The sequence below is a fragment of the Tauraco erythrolophus genome, chromosome Z (assembly GCF_009769465.1).
Source record: "Tauraco erythrolophus isolate bTauEry1 chromosome Z, bTauEry1.pri, whole genome shotgun sequence".
Taxonomy (NCBI): Eukaryota; Metazoa; Chordata; class Aves; order Musophagiformes; family Musophagidae; genus Tauraco; species Tauraco erythrolophus.
Genome location: NC_141496.1, coordinates 63,418,252 through 63,444,533, shown reverse-complemented (window position 1 = coordinate 63,444,533; position 26,282 = coordinate 63,418,252). Strand labels below are relative to the sequence as shown.

The 26,282-nt window shown below is 40.4% G+C and overlaps 2 protein-coding genes across 2 annotated transcripts in view; one reads left to right on the top strand and one right to left on the bottom strand.

Annotated features, from left to right (window-relative positions):
- Nucleotides 1-26,282, bottom strand: part of IDUA (alpha-L-iduronidase) — a 51,338-nt gene that overhangs the window by 22,295 nt on the left and 2,761 nt on the right. The window contains exon 2 of the mRNA XM_009980231.2: nt 25,562-25,702. Within this exon, the coding sequence (XP_009978533.2) occupies nt 25,562-25,702 (141 nt within the window). The remainder of the gene's footprint in view (nt 1-25,561; nt 25,703-26,282) is intronic.
- SLC26A1 (solute carrier family 26 member 1) lies at nt 833-17,752 on the top strand. The gene is made up of 3 exons (XM_009980230.2): nt 833-997; nt 14,225-14,875; nt 16,232-17,752. Exons 1-3 carry the CDS (start codon nt 833-835, stop codon nt 17,750-17,752), a joined length of 2,337 nt encoding a protein of 778 aa, XP_009978532.2.

Below are 26,282 nucleotides of genomic sequence, written 5' to 3'. Positions count from 1 at the left end.
AAAAACCCCCAGAATCACTTGAACATTTGCAGGTTCATGAAAGCTGATTATTCCTTCTCATCAGTCCCCAGGCAAAAAGCAGCCTTCGCTTTTCACACATGCTTTGCAGATCAAAAGCTTAATTCAGAGGCTTTTTCAAAGTTGCAAGGCCAAAGACTACCGCACCCACATTAAAGAAGTGGCATATTTCATCACTTCCAGGTTTATTTATTAGCATTAATCCTTCTCTGCATTTGCTCCTCAGCTATTTCATTTGTGTAAGCGGGGACTGAAAATCTGCTTGCTTTACAGTTACAGCACAGCTTCTCTACAGAGGCACAATGCTGAAGACTTCAGTCCACGCTGGGCCCACACTGCACATAATTCACTCGCTCACAATTCACTCAGCGTGAATGAGTCAGCCCAGCAGTAATGGGAGGATGCATTACAAAACCACGCAGCCAGGCAGCATCCAGCCCTTCCTGACGTCACAGCTTGTCACAGCTAATCCATCCACACAACCAACCAGCACGATACATGCGCAAAAAGACGGACGGGCAGGAATCTTTCTGGTTTAGGAACAAACTGGCTTCAAAACTGCAAAATACAATATCCGTTATTTATTGGAAATTGCTGCCTCTTCTACAAGCAGCAAGGAGGCTGTGCATTCAGCTGCATCGTTTTATTTTTTTTAGATACATAAAAATAGCATTGACTTTGATTTATACAGCATCTTAACTAGCTTCTTTCCTCTTTGAAATCAGCGTTATTTGACTTTTACCTTGTGAAGCAATTCACAAAATCCTTGTTCTGATCTGGCTAAGACTCACACGCACAGAAGTGCAAGCAAACAATGAATGCTTTCAAGCTGATGCTAATCACGGCCTATGATTTTCCATTTCTTACTCAGCCTGCTTTTGTGAGCACAGTCTCAGTCCTTCCTTCAGCAATGAGCGTGCTGTGTGTGGGGGGAAGAGAGAGAGAGGCAGACAAAGCATCAACAGCTTCCTGTGCCAAGGTGAGTTAGCTTGCTAGGATAATATTGTTAGACTGTTGTGTCTCTTTCCCCCCCACTTCCCACCTTTTAGAAGAAATTCAAGATATAAAAGGAGAAATAGGCAACGAAAGCATAGCAATTTAGACAAAGGCATAAGGTATTTTAGTATCTGGCCTTTACAGACATGCAAACACATCCAATCAGATAATTTAGGCATGTATAATATAGACTGTTGTGAGATCTTGCTGTGATCCCGTGTTGATATCTGTTGTGTCTACATTCATTTACGAAGAAAAGGAATCAAATAATGATAAGGCGAATCCAGTAGCAGGAGATGCTTTTTGACTGATTCTTCAATACAAATTTAAAGGCCAAGTCAGTGACTGAAAGGTAGGCTCAGTCACTATCTGCACCATCTGTATGCTGGGATGCTAGAGGACACGTTTCTTTCTGATTTTCGTGTATGGAAGTGATTTCCTCCTGCATAACACATGGCTACAAGTAAAACGTTCATTGTGGTTTTATGCTGCCCTTGACGATGGAACTGCAAACAATGTCAGCAAAAGTTTTGGAAAGAAGGGATAGAGAGACTATTATAGCACAGGGTATAGCTTATTTACTGTTGTGTAATATCACAACAACGAGTTGGAATGATTGAACTCCCTGCTGCCACCAGGGAGCAGCCAGAACCAAATTCATCAATACATCTTGCAAGCACTCAGGTTGCTCATAGGTTCCACTCACATGCTTTCACTAAACTTGAAATTTTGCATTAATGCAATGTGCTGATTTTATCAGGTGTTTAACTTTTTCCTTCTTACAGTTCTCAAAACTCACTTCCACTTGGTGAGATCTGTATTGAGGAGTATGTAATGGGACAATGAACAAACAGACTAAGAAAAGAAAAACAAAGAGCTAAATACTAAAGGTGTGAAGATTTGCAGGCATACTTCTCAGCTGATATACTTTTCTAATGTCTAAAGTACGTTAGTCTAAAGATAGCACATGGTGTCTGATGAAGTCCAGCTGCTTCTGGATCTATTTGCACGGCAGATGTACTTCCAGGTGTGTCTTTCTGTATCAGTCCTTGCCTGCACACAGGCAACTGCATGTCTAACCTGAATATACCATCTATTTGCAAAACAAAAAATAGAAGAGGTCTTCACTAAAGGATATCGAGTTCATTTCCTAATTTACTGATGTTTAATAAATTATGAGGGTGAAAGGCATAATGAATATGTCATCCTCTGTCTTGCTCTTAATCTTGCAGAATTTTTGTGATGAATAGTTTCTGAACACTTAACTGACAAATGAGCACTATAAACCAATTTGGAAAGAGCAACTCTTTAAACGGCATCCCAGTGTCTGCTTTTGAATGTAAAACATAGCAAAATTTCTTACAATTAAGGACATAAAACTAACCAATTGCACTGATAGACGGTTTTCAGTGAAACGCAAAGCTCCTCATCTCTTCAAACTGAAGGCTGATAATCCTGTTCTGGCATTGAATTCTATTGTTTTGGCATTACAATTTAGGCTAGTGATGTATTACTACATATGGCAGTGATAGCTCTTCCACTCCATAGTCTTCACATTTATGTGTAACTCTTTTTTCTTCTTTCTTCCCTCATCCCAGATGACTTCTACTAATATGAAAAATACTTCCTTTTTCAGTATAAAAGCTCATTATATTCTGTACTCATGAAAAAATGAAAATTCACCTCACAATGCAGTAAGAAATCCTCTGTTTTCTTTGCACACAGAAATGGTTTTTGAATATCCAGTTAAGATTACATATGAATGCAAGGAATGGGTGAAGAAGCTTCAGCATTCCTGAGAGACTATCCTTGCTACAGTAAATTTGCTTCTAAGACTAACAAACATCAGTAGTAACATTCATCCTAAACTAATCAATAACAGGCTTTGGTTCCACAGTTCTGGCTGTTCAGGGATGAAACAACAGGCAGTTTTGTTTACGAGGCAGAAAAGCTCAGGCATTTTACACTCAATGGCAGCTGAAGGTATGTCAAGTCTTCCTGGACATACGATTTATTAGCAAAGTGCCCTCCATGATGTATTTTAATAGAAATCTCTTTTCAAAGAACACAACTCCATTAACAACCACGGACAGTACTGCGTGTAAAGACAGTTCAACACAGTGCCTATCCTAACCCCATTTAACACATTACAGTATTTTTTTTTTGTCTAGCTGAAGTATACAAAACCCCTGAAACTTTTAAAGCTCAGTCAGGACTGCAATTCTGTTTGATCTTCACGTAGAGTGCAACTGGCTCTATTAAAACATAATAGCAGGGATGAGTAAGAAGGCAGAGATTACCAGCCTCTGTAATGTGATGATTTTAAGCTTATCTTCTACCTGTGATTACACTCTACAGGACAAAGATTTTTTCCAGCGCTACTGCTTATTTATATTATCTCACTGTAAACACCACTGGAGTAATATCATTGGACAGAATCATACTATATCATGACAGAATTTCTAATCTACCCTTGTAGAAAGCTATGCACCTGAGGAACAGTGCTACCGTGTTCTGATAAGAAATCTGTTGTGGAACTACTGCAGCTACTTTGTGCCTTTGGTAAGTGCTAATCAATCGGTTCTATGTTTGTAGTGGGAAACAGAAGGAGAGACGCATAGTAAAGGGTGGTCTTACTCAGTTTTCAATATATACATTTGCACTGAATTTTGCAGATCTCAGTTTCTTCTGCAGAAGGGACTACAGAAGACTTTTTTTTTTAAAAAAAAAAGTCAATCAATAACATGTCTCTTCCCTCCCACATACACATCATTTCCAGCTGCACTGGACACTTGCCACAGCTAAAGAAGGAATGTTAGATGTAGCACACAGAGGCTTTTAGGAGAGTGGATACCTATTTTTAGTGCTCCCATCTTTCCCATCTTTCCTATTAAATAACAACTAAATGTGTGCTTTTTAGGCACATCACCTGGTCACTATGGTATACAGCTAAATTGTAGACTAATTGAGGCTTGAGGGCATTTTAAATAATGCAGACATTAGGCTTAATTTTTTTTCATAATTCACTGAATTTAAGAACTTCAAACACTTGCACAAAAGGAAGAATAAGGCTATTACATTTGCACTACATACTTTCGAAGATTTTATGTCGTTGATTGTAGCCCAGTAAACACACACTTTTAACTTTCACCTGTATGACTACTTTAGCATTATTTTTTTAAGTATGTAATTAGGGTACCAAATATGAATCGTATGTAGTAATGCTATGAATGGTTTTGAAATCTTCTGAAATCCTCAAGTAAATGTGTCAACAAAGCCAAATACATTTTATCTTTTTACAGCATTTATGTCACAAATACCATCATGTAGATTTCACTTTTGACCTTTTGCAGTTTTTAATCCTGTTAATATTAGGCATCTGTTCACAAGGATAAACAGTAAATCGCATAAAAGAAAACTATACGTAGACTCTCAATTACTGGTCAATGGTCATCTCTTTTTTTAAAGTAGTTTCTACTCTTAAATATAGGTGCTTCATTGTAGCATGTCTTTTGGTTATTTTAGCGACTTACCACTGTTTCTTACATATGCAACTGAACATTGGACATGGAATGGCAGTCCTTTTAGAACTTAGTCTTGCTTTGTTAGTGTCAGTGGAACTCAACCAGGATGCCAGGAGCTGCCCACTCAGAAATTATTGTTGGACTGAAGCCTTGATGAATGGCTTCATGCTATGGAGTGTGAACTAGCACGTCCATAATTAAAACACTGATGAACCTTCTGCTGTCAGTACTTCTGCATGTTAAGTAAAGCTTGTTCATCATACCATGTAGTTTCTTCAAAACTAGATTATTTTCACAACTCCTAGAGACAGAATAACAGACTGCTTCCTTTTGTCACTTTTTCCCCAGGTGGAATTGTCCTGTCCAGAAATATTTAGCCTCACTTGAATGGTGCTGTGCCTAAATAGTGTTCACATATTTCAAAATTATAATTTGAAATGTCTTTCTTTTAAAATTTCAGGAAGTGTTATTTTTAGGCTAGCTTGAGGCAAAGCAAAGTTACAACTGACTCTATATGGTAGGGGTTAAGTGATAACCTGAACATCCTGTAGTAGTCTTAGGAGCCTGATATTGGAAAAAGTGCCGTTGTGGAGAAATGCACAGAAGTCTCTTTCAACCAAACATGCTAAGTGAGGCAAATCTCAATTACTCTGCAAATTCCAGGACTGTAAATACTACAAGTTACCAAGTTTCCAAATATTGGAAACATGATGTAAAGGGGAACAGAGTAGGCAAGCCTACTTTGGTCCTGAAGCAGATGGCATGCACGTTTTAAGAGGTCTTCAGAGAAGACAACTCTTGGTTCTAAAAATTAGGTAGTAAAATGGACGAAAGGACAAATTTGAGAGACTGAGTTTAAGTCACTTTATCTTCAAGAAAGAAATACCACAGACCTGAAAAGAAATTAACAGAAGTAATAAAGCCATTTTCTATTCTGTGGTGCCCAAGACCAAAGAGACACACTATCTTACTGTCACCAGTGCGCAAAATTAATTATGCAGAATGAGTGCACTGCTGCTTCCTTTTTATTCTAAGAACTGCCTTGGGAATGGCAAAGGGACAGGAATGTTTGACAAGACTTTCTACAAGAAAGCGGCAAGAAAGAAGATTTTACTAAGACTTAGATGACCTTCTTTAGCTTTTGGGATTAGAAAGTCATAACCACTATCACCAAGTTTGAGTTCTTGATAACAGCCAGTAGTTTTAAGATTCCATGACTCGTGTAGCACCACAGAGGTGAGATAGACCTCCCTTTCTGTTCTACCCTCACGGTGGTGTTTTGACTTTTCATTTTCATAATTTTCATGTTTTCTTTTTATTTTTAAAGAGCAGCAAACAACTTTTTGAGCTGGGACAAAAGACGGTATAGGAACCTGGCCCTCTATAGACATGCTTGTGCACTGCACCCCCCTGCAAGCACTCCTGCTGGCAGAGAAGGAGGAACCATCTTTGTCTATCTAGCAACACAGCCTTTTTCAGGCCTTGCACCTCCCATCTCAGATTCTTATTGCATGCATGTTTGTGTTCTTCCTTGGCTGAGAAACATACACACCTCCTCATCTCTTAGCTTGTACACCAACTGCGTGCAGTTCCTGTGAGACATGGCCTTGTGCCCAATCTGTTAATCTACACTGCTCAGAAACCATTAAACATTACCTATCACCTTTGTCAAGAGGAGGGGATGGATAATTATTTTTCACTTGGATAGGTCTGCACCTATCCAAAGAGCTAAGGTAACAGAGAGGGGACTTGGTTATTTAAATACCTCACAAAGAACGAACAGAAAGTCAGTTTTTGTCCTGCTGATCTGCCTACATTTTACAGTTTTCAGTTTACACAGAAGCAACAGAGATCTTGTGATCTGAACGTGCTGACGTGTAGGAATGGAACTCTGACCTCCAGCAGTCCCACCCCACGTGCTGAGCAGAACAGTACTTATTCCAGCCTGCAAAATACACAAATCTCAGGCAAGACTGCAGTTCTATTCTTACATCTTGAATATGTAAAATCGAAAGCTAATGCTACATGAAGATGCAAAAACCAGATCAAATCTCAGATGAGAAGCAGCTTCAAAGGTCAGAAATGTGCTAGCCTGTACTCAGCATAATTTTTGGATCAGCATTAGTTAATTAATAATCTTAAGCATTATTTAAACTCAAATCCTCAGCGAGTACTGCATATACATTCAAGTTTTCAGAGCAGTGCAAGCGTCCACACACTACCACGCAGCAAGATCAAGATTCCGTAACTACCCATTCTTCCCTTGAGGAATATTTAGCTAATAATTATCCTTTATGCAAATAGTGCAATGCCTGACTGAAGACTTTCATTCATTCCAACGTGCAAAAACAGCGCTGAACATTCCTGTCAAAAAGCTATCCAGGTAAGAGATTTGCCTCCCCTCCTACACCCCTGAACTCAGGTTTTATTTGTTCTTTGCCTCTTTTCAGAGGTGCAAAACTGCCTCTTTTCAGGTTTTTTGCACATCAGTATTGCTTTTTAAGTTTTGTCATTATTCTTCATAAATACTGCTTACAAGGTAAATACTGGGCAAAGGTTTGTAAAACGTGTAGTGAGCTGCAATTAGTACGGAAGTAATCCTTCCTGCAAACTCTAATCTAAGAGTTCAAGACCAGTCATTTGGCTAGTTTTTATTTGTACTTATGAAAAGTAGCCTATATGAAGCTCATCTGGTTCTCAAAGTATTAAATTATCATTAAAACTGAGCATTTACTTAGTGATTAAATATGAAAAAGGTTTCCAAAATACTGTCCTTATTGCGTGTAGTACATCCAAGATACCAGGGAACGCAACAGGAAAAATCATAAGAATGGGTTATCAATTTATTTTTCTCTATAACAGCTTACTGTGACTAAACAAAGTTCAGCAAAACCACAGGGCTTAGTGTTTAGTGCTATGATTGACAACTAAGGTCTTGGAAAGCTGTGTTGGAAGATGTTTTTAAAAAAACAGACTTTCACTTTGGACCAGCTACCTTTCCAAAAGCAAGAAGTCTGATTTTTAGGAATGTTCTTTGGCCCCACAGAAAATGTCTTTTTAATGGTCATGTCCTAGGACTGTCCAGAAGAATAATGCTGTCTTGCCTTCGAGTGCATGCCAATATTTTGACCAGAATGTTCTGGAATCCCTGAACAAAACCAGTCCCTGGAGAACCAGTGAAACTACTTGATCATTTATTTCCAAGGTCTGATCATTCCCAAGGATGATCTGATGGGCAAGCCTTAACAACAGCTGCTGGCTGACTGCGTGAGATCTATTGCAGCCTGCTCATCATCTCTGGGATTGTTACCTGTCAGTGGCTGTCATCTTACTCACTGTGACACTGGGCTGAGAATCCTTGGGAAAATATGAATTGAATCACAGCTGTTGGTCAATGCAAATATTGGAAAAAGAGACTAACTTGCCTTGGAAATACTACATCACTTTATAGCTGGAAGTAGAAGTTGTGAATTGGAGATTTTAATTAGAAATACAGAAATCTAAAAGATTGCTTGACTCTCAAAATAACTCCTTAGTATAGCAGTATTAATTTGTGGAGGACTTAGGACTAATGTTCTGGCTTTCCTGACTCGTAGAGACCAACAAACTGTAATATTTTCTCCTCTTTCACTTTTGGATTAGCATAATGTTGAAACTCAACAGAAAAATGCTCTGAAGCCACAATATTTTGCCCAGATATAGTAAAAACTAACTTACCTCAACAAGTTTCATATGATTTCCCAAAAAGCACTGCAATGTTCTTTGCCTATAGCCTGAAAGCTTGCTAGATCAGTGTTTAAATAAATGGTTTTGGCTGCTGGCACCTTCCTGGAGTCTGCTTCCAAGTACATCTAGGTCCTGGTGCTTTAAAGCTGAAAATACAATAGCTTATGCAAGACAAAGAGAAACATTCATTTCACTTGCTCTGTTTTGTCACTTGATCCTTTCTAAAACTTGTAGGTTATGTCAACATTTCTAAGTAATTCTGCACAATGAAAGCAGATTAATAAATCAAAGCAGTATGTGCTGAAGCAGTATTCTATTCTATGATATGCATTTCAGGGGATTTTATTTCAGGTTAGTCAGATCCCACAGACTAAATGTCCTCACCACATCTGTTCAAATCTGTCCGAAAAACCAATTGCTGGCTCGGATTTTTATGCTACCGTAAAGAGTAAGAGTGTACCGAGGAGAGCTTTGTTGTACTTTCCTCTGAAAAAAGTCTCATTTGCAAGCATAACATATTGTTGTTCAACATGGACATTGAATTTATGCATTGTAAATGAAGCTAACTAGAGATTTTTTTCAAAACTGTATTAATGCTGAAAAACAGAACAGTAATGTAGTCAATAGCCATTAGAGACCAAGAGAGGTTTCTTACAGGCAGAAAAGGTTGCTGATATGAAATACAAGTAAAATAAACAGTTTAACTCAACACCTACAAGTGTTTTAAATCAAATGCTTAGCTAAACTGATGTCTCTCATGCTTTTCTGTGATTTATGCAATAAAAATACAATGAAACTTCAGACAAAAAATAAAAAATCTGCTTTACCCACATGTTTTTAGCTGAATTTTCATAGTTTGAACATAGAGAAAACTGCAAGCATCACTTGGCTCAAACTACATAAAGGGCTCTATCCTAATTTACACTTGCAATCAGCAAGAGTGAGCGATTCTAGTACAGAGCTGTGATACACTGTTTGACTTCGGTCTCATTTAAGAGGTCTCCTTAGCGTAGAGGCAGGCTAACCCTGCCTACTCCCTCTTGAGCTTTCTAGAGATATAGCATCAGACTTTCTGGTGGACAATCAGGATGCAGAGACAAAAGGATACATAAGAATAGAGATTTTTTGTTTTGTGCTGTTTCACAAAGAACAACTCATCCAGCCAGAATGATTATATGAGTAGCAGAAGAAACTGCTTGCCAAGGAAACTGCAAAGAGAAATCCCACTGAACACGTGATGAATGTTTCTCCCCCGCAGAGAGATTTTGTTAGGTCAGTGACATGGTGAAAAGACAGGAAGAAAGGTGGGACTAAGGCCAGTCAGAAAGTTGGCAGTTTGTTTGGTTCTTTCGCTTTGTTTCTCTTCTTCACAGGATAAATTGAGTCACTGCATTTAACCTAAAAGAATGAGTGGTTCAGACAGTGGTTCTGCTCAAGCAGGGAAAAAAAAAGCTTTTTGCTCGCATGGTCAAGGGCAATTTGAAAAAACTTAACTGTGAAGATTCCAAACATCAAAATGCAATTAAAAATAACCAAGACTACTTTTCATTGGAATGATATGGATGACACATGTATATGAATGTGTACACAAGTAACTTTTACTTGTCTTAAACAGTTGAGAATGTTCCAATACAAAAGTCAAATGCAGTGGATCAGCATGTTCTATGCTAGATGCTGCTTCACCTGTGCATCCCTGCTAAGAACAGCTCTTTCAGCAAATGATGAGAAGCCTTCACTTGAATAAAATGAAACATTATGTTCCGTGAAGCTCTGGGGAGTGAGGCAGAGCCTGAAACAGGGGTTGTCCCATTTCTTATAAACCGTTTAGTATGGGTTGAGATGCAAATTGGTCAGTTTGGCAAACCAGTGGAGCAATCTACTTACTGACACCCCTAAGGCTCCTGAATATTGCTTGAGATTACCACTGTGGAAGGACAGTGTTGTATCTCAGTGCCCGAATCAGAAGACCAGAGCCTACTCACATACACAGGAGTAGACAGAGTTGCTCTCCATCATCCTGTCTTTGGACATGGCGAGAGCACTGGCAGCTCCCAGCTCTCTGTCAGGCTGCACAAACGTACAGGGGATAGCACACAGCCATGGTGGAATCTCATTTTCTTCAGGTGAAGCAACTAAGTTATTACTGAGCTACAGGCATCATAACCTAAGAGTTCTTCGGTTACAGAGCTGAAAAATGTTTTTCTGGTAACTTTTTTCTGGTAACAACATCCCTTCCATTATTTGATGTGGTTTTACTACATTCTAAAAGCAATAATTAAACTCTAAACATTAACAGTCTCCGGAAACCAATAACACCTCATTATAGAGCTGAGTGTTTTATAGCTAGCATATTCATTTGACGAGGATTATGAAAATGTATCTAGCAGAATAAATGGTTATTTACAGGAAGAAAACTCGTTTTCAGGAGAAGAAGGAATTGAAGAAAATTATCTCCTGTCAGCATTTGGCTGTGTTTTATCTTGAATGTGTTTATTCCACTAGTAAGCTTTTTTTTTACCTTTGTCTAAAATGCATCAAAATGCTGAAAAGATACATACTTTATCATACTAGCTTTTTGTTGTTGTTGGCTTTTACAAAAAGCTACTGTTCTGATCATCCAGTATGGCAGTACAGCTGATATATATTACTAAATTATCATTCATTCACAAGATCTCTTAGCAGATTACCAGAGAAATTATATTCCAATAATCTTATGTATTAAAAACCATTATCATCCCTTAGGAAGCTGCACAAACAATGCATATGTGTGAATTTTAATGAGTTTTTTTTGTAAATACAAATTTACTTGCGAGTAAATCGTGTGAGTTGTTTAGAGAGAGGCAGACAGCAACTATACAATTAAATATATGAGCCTAGCATACAGAAGCCAAGGCGGTATTTTTTATGTGGCCTATCATCAAAACCACTCATTGGATATTGAACTGCCCACTGGCTTTTTAGTATGTAGAACAAGGGCACCGTATTTAATTCTTGGCTGTCTGAATTCACTTGGCTATAAGAAGTGGGTAGCACTCGAACAGGACTTGCTGTCCTCACACACAAGCCTCTCATTCTTCAAACTAATTTAGGTAAGACAGGAAGTGTTGGCTTTTTGCATCTTAAAAATGAGCGTCTTTATTACAGTTGCTAGCATTCTGTATTTGGTAAATTTTAATTATATGCTCTTAAGTATTTCTCTTGGTATTCTAACATCTTTTATCTTTTCTCTCACCTTTGCATTCTAACAAAGACTAGGTCCAGCCTCTTTCCCATCAAGCAGATCTTGCCTAGCATAACCACACAGTACATTAGAGTCTAAAGTAAATTTGGCATTACTGATAAAAAATAGTCATCATACTTTCTAAATAATTACATTAAATTGTTACTAGTTTTCTCTTATGATGGAAATGAACCTTACAAACATAAAGAAACTTACACAGTGGGAGCTGAAAACTATTTAAGGGAGGAATAGAAATCTACTGATTTTTTAAAATATATTTAGACTACTACCCAGGTAATTTTCAGCTTGGACAATCAGTCCACACATCTCTAATAAGAATCTCTTTTCTGCCTTTTACCAAATTATAAATTACATACTTGTAACACTTAAACATCCTGTTTCAAGTTGTGGTTAAACTTTGCATGGCCTTAGAAATCACGCTGTCTCATTTAAAATAATACCAGGGATCTTGTTTTAGACTTTTGCACTAGTTACAGATAACGTATCTTCTTATTGTTTCCAATTTGCTGGTTTGTTAAAATCTTGAAAAAAAAATTCTAAGCAGGAGAGACAGAAGACATTATAATAAGCCATTATTATAGCCATTATAAGCCATCTGTCTATTTGGAGAGCTACAGATTGAAAGCTTACAGGCTGTTGGTAATCTATTCTTTTTTTTATCAATTATGCTTCCAGTTGGACTCATAAGCCCTTTGTTTTTTCTCAGTTTGGAATTTTACACTTTAACTGGGAGTTACCAAACATTAACACATCAAAATACTCTTAACAAAACAAAATAAAAGTATGAAATTTACACAGAGAATGATGACTTCTGTCTCTAGAGTCTAAACTTACTATTAACTGTTAGAGGCATTAAAATAGACCAATGGAGTACTGTGCCAGTGAGTGTACTTCAAGTTTTAGGAAACTGATGGGTACGGCTTCTGTCTTTAGATACTGAAAGAGGAAACAGCTTTTATTTGCAAATGGTGCCAAGCTTTGACGTTATATTGCAATGTCACACCTGGCACCAAAAAGCTTTATTGCAGAGATCCTGGCTGTTTACGACACTGCAAGAAGCTGGGCTTGAGAAGTTCCTCCTTCCTAGATATTCTACATACAGTTGTAATAGCATATATTCTCTTCTTCTAGGTCAAAATGAGTCATTCCTTATCTCCCAGTACTTATATACAGGCATCCACTCTTGGAAGTCTCTTCTTTCTTTCTTCCACTGCAAACCAGAAGACAGGATTTGCCACTTGGCATAATCTGACATTTCCCACCTTCCTAATCTTATTTTTGTTTTTAAACTGTTAAAGGTAGAGCTCTTGCATGTGATACTGTGTTGCCTCTCAGTCACATCCCTATCTACTCCCAAATGATTTATGAATGCACTAAACTAAATTAAATTTAATTTGACAATTGAGCAAAAATGCAGTGATTGAGTTTGGTGAAAATAGTTGTGTTCATAGAGGCAAGAGACACCAAAAGCACTTGCATGTGGAGAGTACAAATTTTCCCAGTCTTCCTGTATCAGAAAACTGACAAGCAGGAGAACTATAGGAAACACCACTGTGTTTGTTCTGCTGCCCACAGAATTATTTGTTAAATCTTATTTCCTGGAGAACAAAGCTACGATAGCTATGGATTTAAACCTGAAAATACTAACATGTAGCATTCTTCTGAGATGGTAACAGCTTCCATCATGGTGCATGGTTCATGTGTTGCCAAAGGTATTTGTGAGGAGATGTTTATTAATTAATGTACCCTCTTCCAGTACCTGAAGGAGGCCTACAAGAAAGCTGGAGAGGGGCTTTTTACAAGGGCATGTAGTGAAAGGACAAGGGGCAATGGCTTTAAACTGGAAGAGGGGAGATTTAGATTAGATATAAGGACGAAATTTTTTACATTGAGAGTGGTGAGGCACTGGAACAGGTTGCCCAGAGAAGTTGTGGATGCACTATCCCTGAAAGTGTTCAAGGCCAGGTTGAATGATCTAGTGGAAGCTGTCCCTGCCCATGGCAGGGAGGTTGGAACTAGATGATCTTTGAGGTCCCTTCCAACCCAAACCATTCTATGATTCTATGATTCTATGATTCTATGATTCTATGATAGTAGAAGCGCACATCAAAACAATTTACAATTCAGCAGGTTCATGATATGTTGCAGCTTCTAAGACTCCATCAATAGCTTGTGTGCAAATTTTTGCATAAGACTAAATTGTTTGCTCTCCAGAAAACTCTGCTTTACAGGTTCTACTAGCAAAATTTTCTTCCTGTGCATTGAGGACACCTGCAGTGACAGATCACTATACCACATGTGAGTTTCACATCAATGACTACAAGATGTGCTATTAGAAAGACCAGAGCCTAACTCATTAGTGTATTTTTATTTCACATCAAATACTGCATCTGATCACAGAGACATCTATGATGGAGCATTTGGAAGAGCTGATGGAAATATTTGTTGTACAGAGAAATGACTAATTTAACTCTATTTTTCCTTAGTAAAACAAACTGGATTCAATTGAATGTACTCTTAAATGTCTGCAAGAAAGGGCTCAATCTGCAGGTTTATTTCTTAGTGTTATGTACCACTGGAGCCCTGTGGTGGTGTTCTTGTTGGGATGATGCCTCCTTAAAAGTCCACTCAGATGACAACTTTTAGCATTAAGCACCTGTGCTAAAAAAAAAAAACCTTCATGAATCACAAACTAACAGCTGTTTTCTTCACGTTGCAGGAACACATACATGAAATAAACACTGGGACAATGGAAAGACCACTTGAGGCTACCAGGATGGAAAAGAGCACCTCTTCCTGCTTTCTCATGGAAAGAAAGACTCGTGTCAAGATTAGTAGGAAACAAGTCATACTAGCTAAACTGAAGAAAACGTGCTCCTGCACTCCAAAAAAGCTGAAGAACTTTGCTATGGACTTCCTTCCGGTTTTACGATGGCTTCCCAAGTACCAGTGTAAAGAGTACATCTGGGGGGACATTATGTCTGGGTTAGTGATTGGGATAATTTTAGTGCCCCAAGCAATTGCATACTCACTGCTGGCAGGTCTGAAGCCCATTTATAGTCTTTACACATCATTTTTTGCCAACATCATCTATTTCTTAATGGGCACATCCCGTCATGTCTCAGTTGGCATTTTCAGCTTGATAAGCTTAATGGTAGGACAAGTTGTGGACCGAGAACTTCTCTTGGCTGGGTTTGACTTGAATGATGATGCCGTGCCAGCCTTGGGTGATGGCTCTCTGCAGAATGACAGTCAGTCCAACACAACTGCCTTCAACCTTACAGTTGCAGGGATGAATACTGAATGTGGGAAAGAATGTTATGCTATTGGCATTGCTACAGCCTTGACATTTGTGGCTGGAGTATATCAGGTAAGTGGTTGTTGACATCCAGAGGCAAGGTATGAAGTTTCTAAAGCTTCTTTGCATGACCCAAGCTTTGGTTTGACTCTCTTTCAATGAGAGATACAGCATCAGTTCACAGAAATAAGGATCTTAAGACTGTTTTCTCCAGGAAGCCTAACTGTAGGCAACTGAGAGAAAGTATGAGGTAGGCAGTTTTCTTGGCTACTAGCAAGCACAGATAAAACAAGGGTCTTCTGCAACACTGTTAACGTTGTTTTGATACTCTACTGCCTCTCGGCCTTGCTGCTTTCCTGGGACCATGAATCCAATACAGATCTTGTCATGAGGGAAATTCCCAAGTAGCTGTGTACTTCATCAATGAAGAAATAATTCTGTTCCCCTAGATACTTTAATAAATGTGCAGACCCACTCACGTACTTCTAAACTGGTTCAGAATGTACTGCTCAGTGTTTTGCTAGGGGGTACTACGTTCTACCAAACTGCTGTCCCAACATAATTCAGAAGGAGAAAGGATAAGAGAGGAAATCAATTGACTAACCTACTTTTCAGACAATGGCTATGCTGGACTCTTTGAAACCTACCAACGTGCTGCCCATCACAAGGATATCAGGAGAACACAGAAGGAAGCATAATGAACCTACTAATTGTATATACAGATATGAATTAAGAAAGACCTAGTGATCTTCTTGTTTAACAAGAAATTTCAGGTCACATTTATGAACAACAAAATTCCCTTGTGATGCTCTATTTTCCAAAGCCATCAAAGGAAGGAGAAGCAACTAGTTAAGGACAGTATCCTGGGATCTGGGAAAGTGTGAGTTCTTCTGCCACTTCTGACCTTAGGCATGCCACAAAGGCTGTCTGTGCTCCACTTTCCCTTCTGTTCACAGGGCTAAAATTAAAAGCTGTTTACTATAACAGTGCCACTAAAGTAGGGATCTTAGCTGTTGTCATTCGAGTTCTGTTTACAAAGCCATGGCTATAAATTTTAACTTTATTCACTTTAAGACAGAAAAAAAGAAAATTGGCTTTGGTATCACAGAAGCGCTTTTGGATCTACTGGTCTTTTGAATGGGAAATAAAATTCAGACAAGTCACTTTAGTGGAGTCACTTCAGACCAATGTTTGATTGACTCTGTCTCAAACTCCTCATTCACCTCTTGGGTTTGTAGTATCCCGCCACAGTAAAAGAAATCACAGGTTTTAAAAGCAGACTGGAAACATCAAAGGATAATTCTTGTTTTAAGATTCAAATAGCCAAATGCTATCTGCCTCCAGCTAGTTCTCTCCCATCTGTACTTAATTATTTGCAGCACCATTTAAGGCTCATCTTTTTTTTTTTCTTTTTCTGTGTCTCCTCAGGTTCTAATGGGAATCTTTCGCCTGGGTTTCGTAGCTATGTACCTATCTGAGTCTGTACTAGATGGCTTTGCAACTGGTGCTTCCTTAACCATTTTAACAGCTCAAGTGAAGTATCTGATTGGAATAAAAATCCCACGAAGCCAAGGGCATGGGATGCTTGTCATTACCTGGATTAACATTTTCCGGAACATTTCTCAGGCTAACCTTTGTGATGTCATCACAAGTGCCATTTGTATCGTGGTGCTGGTCACTGCTAAGGAACTGGGAGAGCGGTATAAACATAAGCTGAAATTTCCTCTTCCAACAGAGCTGGTAGTTATTGTTGTGGCAACACTGGTGTCACACTATGGGAATTTAAATGAAGTGTATGCATCCAGTGTTTCTGGAGCTATTCCAACAGGATTTATTCCCCCCAAGGTACCACATTTCAACTTAATGCTCCGAGTCGCTGTAGATGCTTTGCCTCTTGCCATAGTCAGCTTTGTCTTCACTGTATCTCTTTCTGAAATGTGTGCAAAGAAATACGCTTACACCATCCGAGCCAATCAGGAAATGTTTGCTGTGGGGTTCTGCAACATCATTCCTTCTTTCTTCCACTCTTTTGCAACCAGTGCAGCTCTGGCAAAAACACTCGTCAAAACATCTACAGGCTGCCAGACTCAAGTCTCTGGAGTAATTAGTGCAATGGTGGTTTTGCTGGTGCTGCTCTTCTTGGCACCACTCTTCTACTCCTTGCAGAAGTGTGTCCTGGCTTGCATCATTATTGTCAGCCTCAGAGGAGCCCTGAGGAAGTTCCAAGATGTGCCAGCACGCTATCATGTAAATAAGGTGGACACACTTGTTTGGGTCATTACTGTGTCTGCCTCTGCCTTGATCAGCACAGAAATAGGGCTGTTGGTTGGCATTGTTTTCTCCATCTTATGCGTAGTCGTTCGGACACAGCGGCCACGGACAGCGCTGCTTGCTCAGATCCAAGACACCAGCTTTTATGAGGATGACTTAGAATATGAAAATCTCTCTTCTGTTCCAAAGGTCAAAATATTCCGTTTTGAGGCCCCACTTTACTACGCAAATAGAAACTACTTCCTAAAGTCTCTGTACAGATTGACTAACTTGGATCCCAACCTAGAAGCTGCTAGAAGGAAGAAATACGAGAAGAAGGAAAAGCAGCATCTGAAAAAGGGAGATCACACAACTGCTAACGGACTGGGCATCAGAGAAACCACGCTACAACTAGTTCCTAGGCAAATTGATTTCCAAGCCCTTGTTGTTGATTGCTCTTCCATCTCATTTTTGGACACCACTGGAGTTAATACTCTAAAGGAAATCCTGAAAGACTACAAGGACTTAAACATTTCTGTTCTCCTGGCTTGCTGCAACCCCTCAGTGATAGACTCTCTGAAAAGAGGAGGTTACTTTGGGAAGGATTTTGGAAGTATGCAGGAAATGCTGTTCTACAGTATACATAATGCTGTGCAGTTTGCAAAAGACCAAAACCTTCCAGTAGATTGCTCGGTTTAATCTTGTGTCTTCGTTGACAATTCACTACCAAAGCGACAGATGGGGAGGGGCAGTTGACAATAATTAAATTATCAGACACACTGTTGGCTGTGTACAGCAATGGGCCTACAAGCTATTTCCCCTGAAGAGCTCTGCTGTTTGTCAGCACATAGAACAGCCACTGGGGATGCAGTCCAGGACCAGGATGGAACAGGTGGATTATTACTTGCACCTTCACTTTAAAATGCGGGTGATGTGTAATAGGGCAGTTTGGGATTGACTTCCCTCTTGCGCCATGATCACGTTTGACCAACATATACATCACGAGACTGGGTGCTGGAAGGTCTGGCCAGTGTCAGCTGACTCTCCCAGTGCTTTAACGGCTGGTTTGTGTTAAGAGGGCTAAGCCATCTCCATGAAAATGTCATCAATCTAGCATCTTGGACACATAATTGTTTAAATTCTGGCTCAAAAGGTGCTGCCTCTTTCGTCATTCTAGGTGTGCTCCTAAATGACTCCAACTATTTGCATACAAATAAAATGTATAAACTATTGCGGAACGTAGCATGTCTCTCCACCTTGATTACATAGGTTTAATGACACGACCTGCCACAGGAGAAGAAACCAGGATCCATCACAGGTTTCTCTCAAAACCATCATTTCCAAAAATTACTGCTGGAGTCACCTGTGTTACTGGCTTCAATCTGTGGTAATTAGTCACTGAAGGTTGTGATACCCTTAACAATGCTGGAAGAAACATGACTCTGATGCACAATTTTCCAACTAGGAAGAGGATAAACAGGATTAAGATAAATGAATGGCTTTAACTGGCAGTCACACAGTTACCCAGGTAGTTGTACCATTCTGTAAAAATAAGTTGCCTCTGGTGGGCAGATGCAACTCCAATTCAGGGACACATCAAGGATCACCAAATCTAAAACCCCAGAACTGCAGTGCAGCACAGCACGTACTTCCTTCAACTGTATGCCTGGGTGCAAAGAGAAACAGGAGAAAAGAGGGTAGGGTGGGAAGGTAAATCTGTGATCTGCCTAGAAGGGGAGTGATGGGTCAGCTGGAACTGCCTGGCTGGTCTTCTTTGATGCAATGCTAATGAGGCTTTTCAGTAGCATACCTGGGCCAAGCATAGGGAGCAACGCTTTCCCAGTTGTGTATCCCCATATGCTGGAAAAATTCCACGACTGTTTGTATATACTACAGATGTTTTGGTTGTTTTTTTTCCTCCTATCATGTTATTCTTTGATTTGAGGTCCGCTAAACCATGTTTTCCAGGGCAGGGTTACTTTCTATAACAATTTGCATTAACTGCTGTTCATTCTGCTTTGTGTTAAATGATACCCCTAGAGTCAGCTGTGTTGTTACACACACATGTTCTCTCTTTACAAATAAGCATAGATCTAGATTTTGATTGTACTCAAGTGTTCTGGCCCATGGCACTGGCAGAATATCCTCTCTCATACTCAAGCTTACAATTACCTCCATGAAACGCAGGACAGCTGCCCTATCTTTCTCTCCTTCTTCATAGCTGGTTCACATATGGCACCAAGCATGGAAAGAAATTCTATCACAGCTGTGCCTCTAGAAATAGGTTCCATGTACGCAGAAGCCATTTATCTGCTCTGCCATTAAAAAAAAAAAAGAAATCAGGTCAACACATCACGTGATTTGCTTACTTCAACTTTTCAGGTCACTGAAGGAAAGAACACTCATACTGAGGTTCTCCAGGTGCCCCAGAGCTTATCTGGCTCTCAAGAACAAGTATTCTGTTAAAGAAAAAGCAGTGCATTCCCATAAGAGCAAATAAAAACTGTCTTCACAAAGATTGAGAATAACACGGTATTAGGCAAGTGATTCAATGCTGACATTTTCATGCACTCGTTATAAAAAAGTGTATCAGCTCACACATTAGTACTGCCAGGGCAGTAGAACCTGACAGAAACGTCTTTCAAGAGATTGAAGGATTGACCATTGGCAGCATTTTCCTGCCATAAAACAATTTAATCACGTTATTATTTAAATTGATGACTCAGTATGACTAGCTTATTTCTGTTATAAAAGCAAACGGGCAGAGCCCAAGGACAAAGTACTGCTTTGTGTCTGCTTTTGTTTGTAGCCATTCTTTGATCAGGGAATATCTCTTTTACAGTCCTGCCAGGGTCTAGCATGAGGAAGTGGGTTTACAGGAGTTACTGCCAGACAGTATCAATACCGACACTCTTAGGCTGTTGTGCCAAAGCAAGCGGCCGTTGAAAGTTTTATTTGACTTCAGTACAGTATTGTACTTCAGTTTCAGTACAAAAGAACACACATCCCAGCAATCTAGACTTCTTTTATCTTTATGGGTCAAGCTACCAGCCTAGAACATAAAGGAAAAAAAAGCAAAAATACCCTTAACTCTAGATCAATCTCATTCTAAAAGAGAAAAAAAAGAAGAGAGATTCCGACGCAAGATGTATCCTTGCAATAGTTTTTTGAGAAAAATGAAGAGAGGCTGCCCTTCTCTTATCCAGCAGGCTAGGAAATTAAGAGTCAGAAGTCTGGTTTTCGTCATATTGAATGTAAGATTAGCACCAAAGGATACTTACGCAAAGAAACTTGCTTATGCATAAGAGGGGGTGTAAGCTTTAAGACTTTTACTAGGAGGAAACTATTGACCAGAAGAAACCACAAGAACAACTTTCTGTTTCAGGTTCATTGGCAGAGCTGGCTCACAATCAAGTTGTTGTGTTGGACAATGTCAAACACAGCAGGGAAACAGCTTTCAGTGCTATGATGTAGGGATGCTGGAAGACTGTAAATTATTTCTAACGAGTATGTAAAAGGTAACTAAAAAAGCAAGCCTTTTCCTGGCACGTTTATGTTTGCTATACTGCATTATACCAAGACTAAGGTTATAAAGACTGAAAATGCTAAAAAACTGCTGATTCTCTTCTCTCCTACCAGGAATTACGTATCATGACTTAGAGAGGAGCTGGGGATGAGCTTGTAATTCCAACTAGGTTAATATTAATGTTGAAATAAAATAATTACATGCCTTTTAGGAAATGTTATATCCATCATGTAGATTGACTATATTTTTGTTCACTGTGGTGCCTTGTATGAATCATGTATCCAACATTTAGTATTGCTACATAAGAATAGGAAAGGGTTCTTAACTTGCAGACTGTGTGGGTCCCATGGAGCTGGGCAAAGAGTTGGGAGTCTTCACCTCAAACTCTCCTTGTGACTAGTGCAGCATGTGTGGTCTAGGTGTCGACATGGCTGTATTTATTGGCACTGGTAACTAACAACCCCTGAACTGTCCAGTCCATAAAAAACACCTTGGGTTCCCCTAGAACCATGACTATTCCTGTGTCACATGATCTAGAAACAAACGTGTGCTTTTGGTTGGAAAATAAAATTAGCAGTTCTTTGAAAACAGTTTGCCTCGTGGTATCCTTTCAAAGGTAGTAAAATAGCAGGATAACTCGAAATCAAGAAAAAGATAAGAAGTGGGTTTTAACCCTAGAAAAGGGTTAAAATACAGGGATGCATTTGGCATTAGGGGATTAGAAGACATAATGAGAAAAAGCATTACGTAAGTGAGAAGGGGAAGGTGGCAGTCTTCCATGTGAGCCCATCTGCTTCTTGGGAGGAACATTTATGGCACAACTGTGAGGAAAGGCAAGGCCTGTATCTGTTAGCCTTCCACAGAAGTGGGATCTCCTAGTCCTGTTTTCTCTAAATGTTCTTCTTCAGTCAAGTACCTACCGTCACCTTCCAAGAAGTCTTCTCTACTCACCAACCCCATGACATAACACAGCTTTGCTGTTACAGAGTTCTCACACAAAACCTCTTTATGTCCTTCTGAAAATGACAGGTTCAAGAAGAGAATTGCACACGCACAGAATTCCGCAGCAGCACTGATCTCCTCCTGTTTGGACTTGCTCCTACTGCTTCTTTCAATTCCGATGTTTGCCTGCAGGCTCCATGCTCTCTCCCTTTCCAAACCATTGCTGCCACTCAGTTCACTGGTTGTCCTTCCACAACTTAAACATTTTCTTGTCTTTGACAAATGCACATTTTTGCAAAATGAACAGTTTTAGCTTGGTTCTAAATAGTTGCAAAGTTTCTAATTTCTACATGTCAAAGCTGGGCTAAATATTGAGGCTGGTAGGTTAGAACCCTACCCTTGAGGCACTACAGCTTTTCTAGGGCTTCTTGCTTCACTGCTAAGTTTCCATGCTCTTAGAATTTTTACTGTGTCAAGGAGGTCCCACTTTGAAGGACTCAATGCCTCTCTCCCTACAAAAGCTGAGCAAAATCCATTAACAGACACATTCATTTCCCTCAATCATTTGAAAAGCCCAATCCAAGACACAGCACCACTGAGACAGGCTGCCAGGTGGGATTATGGCTTCTGAGTGCTACTTTCTTTTCAAAGGTACTCATTGATCTTTCTGTAAGTCAATTGGCTACACAGACCTGAAAGACCCAAGTCATCTCTCAGGAGAAACCTCTGAGATCTAAGACAGGGACTCCAGTAGTGGTGAGCAGTGACAGTTGTCCTTGCACCTGCTGAAGCTAGGTCACTGCAAGAGTAAGTATAAAACCTATATGCAGTAAGAGAGGGAGACACAGCACAGAAAAGGGTGTTTATTAGGAAATTTTCACAGGAAGAGATCATAGAATCATAGAATGGTTAGGGCTGGAAGGGACCTTCAAAGGCCATCTAGTCCAACCCCCCTGCAAGGAACAGGGATATCTCCAACTAGATCAGGTTGCTCAGGGCCTCGTCCAACCTGGGTTGAACATCTCCAGGGATGGAGCATCCACCACCTCTCCGGGCAACCTGTTCCAGTGTTCTACAACTCTCATGGCAAAAAATTTTTTCCTAATATCCAATCTGAACCTACCTCCCTCTATTTTAAAACCATTACCCCTTGTCCTGTCACAACAGGCCCTCCTGAACAGCCTCTCCCCATCTTTCTTGTAGGCCCCCTTGAGGTACTGGAAGACCGCTATAAGGTCACTCCGGAGCCTCCTCTTCTCCAGGCTGAACAGCCCCAACTCTTTCAGCCTGTCCTCATAGGAAAGGTGCTCCAGCCCTCTTACCATCTTCGTGGCCCTCCTTTGGACCCTCACAGAATGAGAATGGTTGGAATGGTTTGGGTTGGAAGGGGGCCTTAAAGATCACCTAGTTACTACCTCCCTGCCATGGGCAGCGACATCTTCCACTAGATCAGGTTGCCCAAAGCCTCATCCAACCTGGTCTTGAACACTTCCAGGGATGGGGCATTCATAACTGCTCTGGGCAACCTGTTCCAGTGTTTCACCGCCCTCATTATAAAAAATTTCTTCCTTAAATCTAACCTGAATCTACCCTCTTTCAGTTTAAAGCCACTGCCCTTGTCCTATCACTGCATGTCCTTGTAAAAAGTTCCTCTCTAGCTTTCTTGTAGGCCCTCTTTCAGTACTGGAAGGCTGCTACACAACCTCTCTCGAGCCTTCTCTTCTCCAGGCTGAACACCTCCAACTCTCTCAGTCTGTCTTCATAGGAGGGGTGCTCCAGCCCTCAGATCATCTTTGTGGCCCTCCTCTGACACACTCCAACAGCTCCATGTTGAGGACCTCAGAGCTGAACACAGCACTCCAGGTGGGGTCTCACGAGAGCAGAGGGACAGAATCACCTCCCTCGACCTGCTGGCAATGCTTCTTTGGATGCAGCCCAGGACACAGTTGGCTTTCTGGGCTGTCAGCACACAGTGCTGGCTCATGTTGAGCTTCTCATCCACCAGCACCCTAGTCCTTCTCCTTCGTGCTGCTGTCAATCCATTTTCCACTCAGCTTGTACTTGTGCTTGGGACTGCCCTGACCTGTGTGAAGGACCTTGCACTTGGATTTGTTGAATTTCATGAAGTTTGCACAGGCCCACCTCTCAAGCCTGTCGAAGTCCCTCCGGATGGCATCCCTTCCCTGGATGGGAGGGAGGAGCTGTGTTACCTGCTATATGCACAGATGGACTAAAATACAGAGGCAGCTCTGGGGTACAGATGCAATATTCATCTGTGTGCAGGACCTCCACACACCTTCCCAAACCTACCTACACAAGCGCACCCTAATACCTAGGAAGAAAACTTCTCCTTTTCCTAGTGTTCACTCTGAAATCCACTACTCTTCTGCTTACATCCCATTTCCAGAGTCTGAGCTCTCTCTCCCCTTGTTGTTTCCCAAACTTACAACTGGTAAATTCCCATCTTCCTGTGTCTGGGACAGCAGATGCAGTAACGATGTGGATTGTATGTATGCTCAGCAACAGCCTGAGCCATGCAGAACTTTAAGAACTATTACAACTTTTGATGGGCTTTTTATGGTTTGTCTTTTCTCACAGACCAAACGTCCCTGATCTAGGTATCTGTATTTGGTTCTTTCCACTGTGCATATTGGTATCAGTGTGTTCAAGCTGAGTTAAATGGGACTTGAAAGGCAAGGAATTCCAACATTGTCCTCCTAAAGTCTAACATGTATTTCCCTAGAACTAGAAATGTTATTATGATATATGAATCCTTTTGGAAGAAGATATTAACTGATATTGACTAAAGCCACCTTGCTTTAGTTGTCACTACCTGTCACGTGATGCAGTCTACAGGTGGGTTCAGGATACAAAAAGAAAATCCTAAGTGGAAGGAAAATAGAACTAGTAATAAAATAGTGGAAGCTTTCATTTGGACCTCTCGGTCAGTCAGGCTTGTTTTAATATTCATGGGATTTTTCTTGCTGTAGCATATTTCTTACATTAAATGACAAAAAAAGTAAACCACCTTTCTAGTCCCTCAGCACTGCTCTTAGAATGGCTAATGGTCAGCAAAGGACATAACAGGATGGTTGAGAAGTCTTGTTTGGGACAGTACTGCTACCTGAAATGCTTTGGTAGGGAACTCCATCCCATTCCTAGCTTTCGCCAACAACTCATCTACCTGGAAAGGATGCGTAACACTGTGACCTGAATATCAAAACCAGACCTAGAGCCAGGAGGAGCTCTAGGTACACACGTGGACAGACAAGCTGTGGACAGGAACTGAACTCTCAAAAGTCTAGCTTCTCCCAGCAGTCCATATCAGTACTGAGTAGTTACCAGTGTTACTGTACCAAGACCAAACTCTGCTGGACTTGAAGGAATGGCAGTGATAACATCCAGTATGAGTCTTGGAAACAGTCAAAATGACTGTTGCCTGGAATCCAGCTGAGAGTGCCCTCCATAGCACTGGGCATAGATGCCCTGACTGCAAAGCAGAAATGTTCCTTGCTTAAGGAACCATTGGAGACTCCTCTGGAGCTCTCTTTCAATGTTGTGTCAAGTAGTATTTTAGAAAGGATGCACGCAGTTAAAAAAAGTGGCACTAGAACCTTGTACATATAACAGACCAAGAAACTCACTTCTGCTAGTCTGAGGCCCCTCTGGAGGTCACGGTACAACTGGGAATCAAGATGCTGAGGCCTGGAAGATGTGGAATGACTGTAGCATATGACATGTGTTGACTTGATCAGCACATCCACAAGACTCCTCAGATGAAAGCAAATCTTAAACTACTTCTTAACCCGTTGTTAGGATGTAATACATGCAGGTTAGCCCCATCTTTATCAATACAAGCTCTCTCTTTCTTAATCCCATACACTTCCAAATTGATTCCCCCTCATTGGCAGTTACCTGACTTCCAGGGAAGCAAAGACATGCCCAGCTTGCAACTATACTAAGATAAATATCAAAGCGAGCACCTGTTGGACACTTTAATGTCACGTCTTTCTGGATTTTGACTTGAGGTATTTGCTTACCTGAAAGCAACTAATTCCAGTAACCAGTGAATTCGAACTTGTTCAATGCCACCATGTGGAACAGAAGAAATGTAGGCAAGGTTCATCTCTTGGTCTTTGCTCAGGTCAAATAGGTCAGCACGGCTGTGAGGTAAAGGAGGGCTTCAGGAAAGGAGAGACAGAAAAGAAACAACACATTGCAACATTAACCAGCAGGTCCACTCTGTATCCAAAGACCCCTGTGCTGACCCCCTACACCACCTGCAGGATCCTGCCCGGAATGAGGAGCACTGTCTAACATGTGATGAAAGCAAAAAGGAGATGCAGGTTATTTGCAGTTCACTGGCTACACATGTAGTTTGGCAAAGCAAATAATAATTTGGGTGCATCTCACTGCCATGCTCAAAGGAAAGTATTACAAGCAGTTGTTGCTGCACAGATAGCAACCTCAGGCAGCAGTGGCCTGAAGAATCCATACAATGGCAGTCATCTTTTCTCTGAGTAACTGATGATAAAGGGAGCTGTGTCTTTTAGGCTTTGGGTTAGAAGTCATACTTGCTTGGGTCTGTAGTAAGACAGATATGGGCTTGATCTTCCTGTTGAAGTCCATGCAATCACATCAACTCTTGCACTGCTGTGGCAGCTACATTTGTTAGAATTAAAATTAGACCCCTGGCGCCTCCACATTCTTTGGCCATGTTCAGCTCACTCCTAAGCATAAGGAGGCACAGGAGTATGTGGC

Excerpts from the sequence above, each read along its gene's own strand:
- SLC26A1 (XM_009980230.2), top strand. The coding sequence starts at position 833 with ATGAATGCTTTCAAGCTGATGCTAATCACGGCCTATGATTTTCCATTT. Across the intron at positions 998-14,224 it reads CAACAGCTTCCTGTGCCAAG|GAACACATACATGAAATAAA; the intron begins GTGAGTTAGCTT and ends TTCACGTTGCAG. Across the intron at positions 14,876-16,231 it reads TTGTGGCTGGAGTATATCAG|GTTCTAATGGGAATCTTTCG; the intron begins GTAAGTGGTTGT and ends GTGTCTCCTCAG.